Genomic DNA, 1144 nt, shown 5'->3' on the forward strand with positions numbered 1-1144 from the left:
TTGACGCCAGAAAAAAATCGAGCACCGATAAATCTCGAACCCATAGAAAAAGTTTCTGGCTCCGCCATAGCTAATGATTACATATTTCTAGAAAAATAAGATTATTTTATATCTTTTTACCTCGATTGAAACCGGTTAAAAAACATAAACCACAAAACTAGCTTGGTTGAAATTTTCATATCTGTTGTAAATCAAACCAACTACAAACTCAGCTTGTCTACTAAACGAACATATCTCTTGATTTTCTCACTATTTCCTAATAACATCTTATACTCTACAAAGCATCAAAAGCCTGACTATATGAGTGAAATTTTACTGGATGCGTTTGTTTACAAAACGTCCAAAGCAGCTCCTATGAGAAAGAACTCACTGTCCACGTATGTATTGTGACAACAATCACCATGGCAGCACCCACAACTTTCATCCCATTTGTTCATCTTCCTTACAACCATACCTTCCCTAGAAGGGACTTCAATCTTCATAGCCACACAAACTGAAGGCGCTTTCACGCCTTTTTTCTTCGAGTCCATCATCACCCATCTCTCTATTTCCATATTTGGCGACTCGAAAGCGTCTCTCCAAGACACCTCAGCCCTTCCCACAAGTTGTGACCGTCCAAACAAGGCGATCAAATTGCTCCTCACACGAAGCTCCAAAACAATCGTTCCATGAATGACCATGTCCATTGATTGCTTAGTGCCTTTGCAATCCAAAGAGAACGATTCGTTCCACGATAAGTCTCCTTTAGAAGAGACTTCATGGCTATCAACACGCACCCTTTTGTTGTTTCCAGCCGAAAGATAGCATCTAACAAACAAGTAGCCACTAGAGTTGGTAAGGTGAATGTTTCTAGCATTCATAATCTTTAATTCACATTGGAGAGATGATAGAGCCTTTATTGCATCCATTTGTGTAAGTTTTGAATATGCTTTGAATATGTTTGAATAATATGGTGTTGAGACTTGAGACACAATGGTGAGGTATATATATAGATGTGGGGGAAGCTAGAATCTAATATAAACGTATATAAAATCAAGAAAATGAATGTCTAGTGTATAGTAAAGATACTTGAAAGATTTTGAGACCTATTTAAATCATAACAATCTTTGAAGATCACCAAGGGATCTTTTAAGATTGTAGCTCT

The 1144-nt window shown here is 37.4% G+C and overlaps 1 protein-coding gene across 1 annotated transcript; it reads right to left on the minus strand.

Annotated features, from left to right (window-relative positions):
* Positions 1–329: 329 nt before the first annotated feature.
* On the minus strand, positions 330–908 carry LOC143532116 (uncharacterized). The gene has a single exon (XM_077027254.1). The coding sequence runs from the start codon at positions 906–908 to the stop codon at positions 330–332; it is 579 nt and encodes a 192-aa protein (XP_076883369.1).
* Between the last annotated feature and the right edge of the window lie 236 nt (positions 909–1144).

This window comes from Bidens hawaiensis, unplaced genomic scaffold (assembly GCF_021521415.1).
Source record: "Bidens hawaiensis isolate Kalapana, Puna unplaced genomic scaffold, B.hawaiensis_p1.1 tig00009361_1, whole genome shotgun sequence".
Lineage (NCBI taxonomy): Eukaryota > Viridiplantae > Streptophyta > Magnoliopsida > Asterales > Asteraceae > Bidens > Bidens hawaiensis.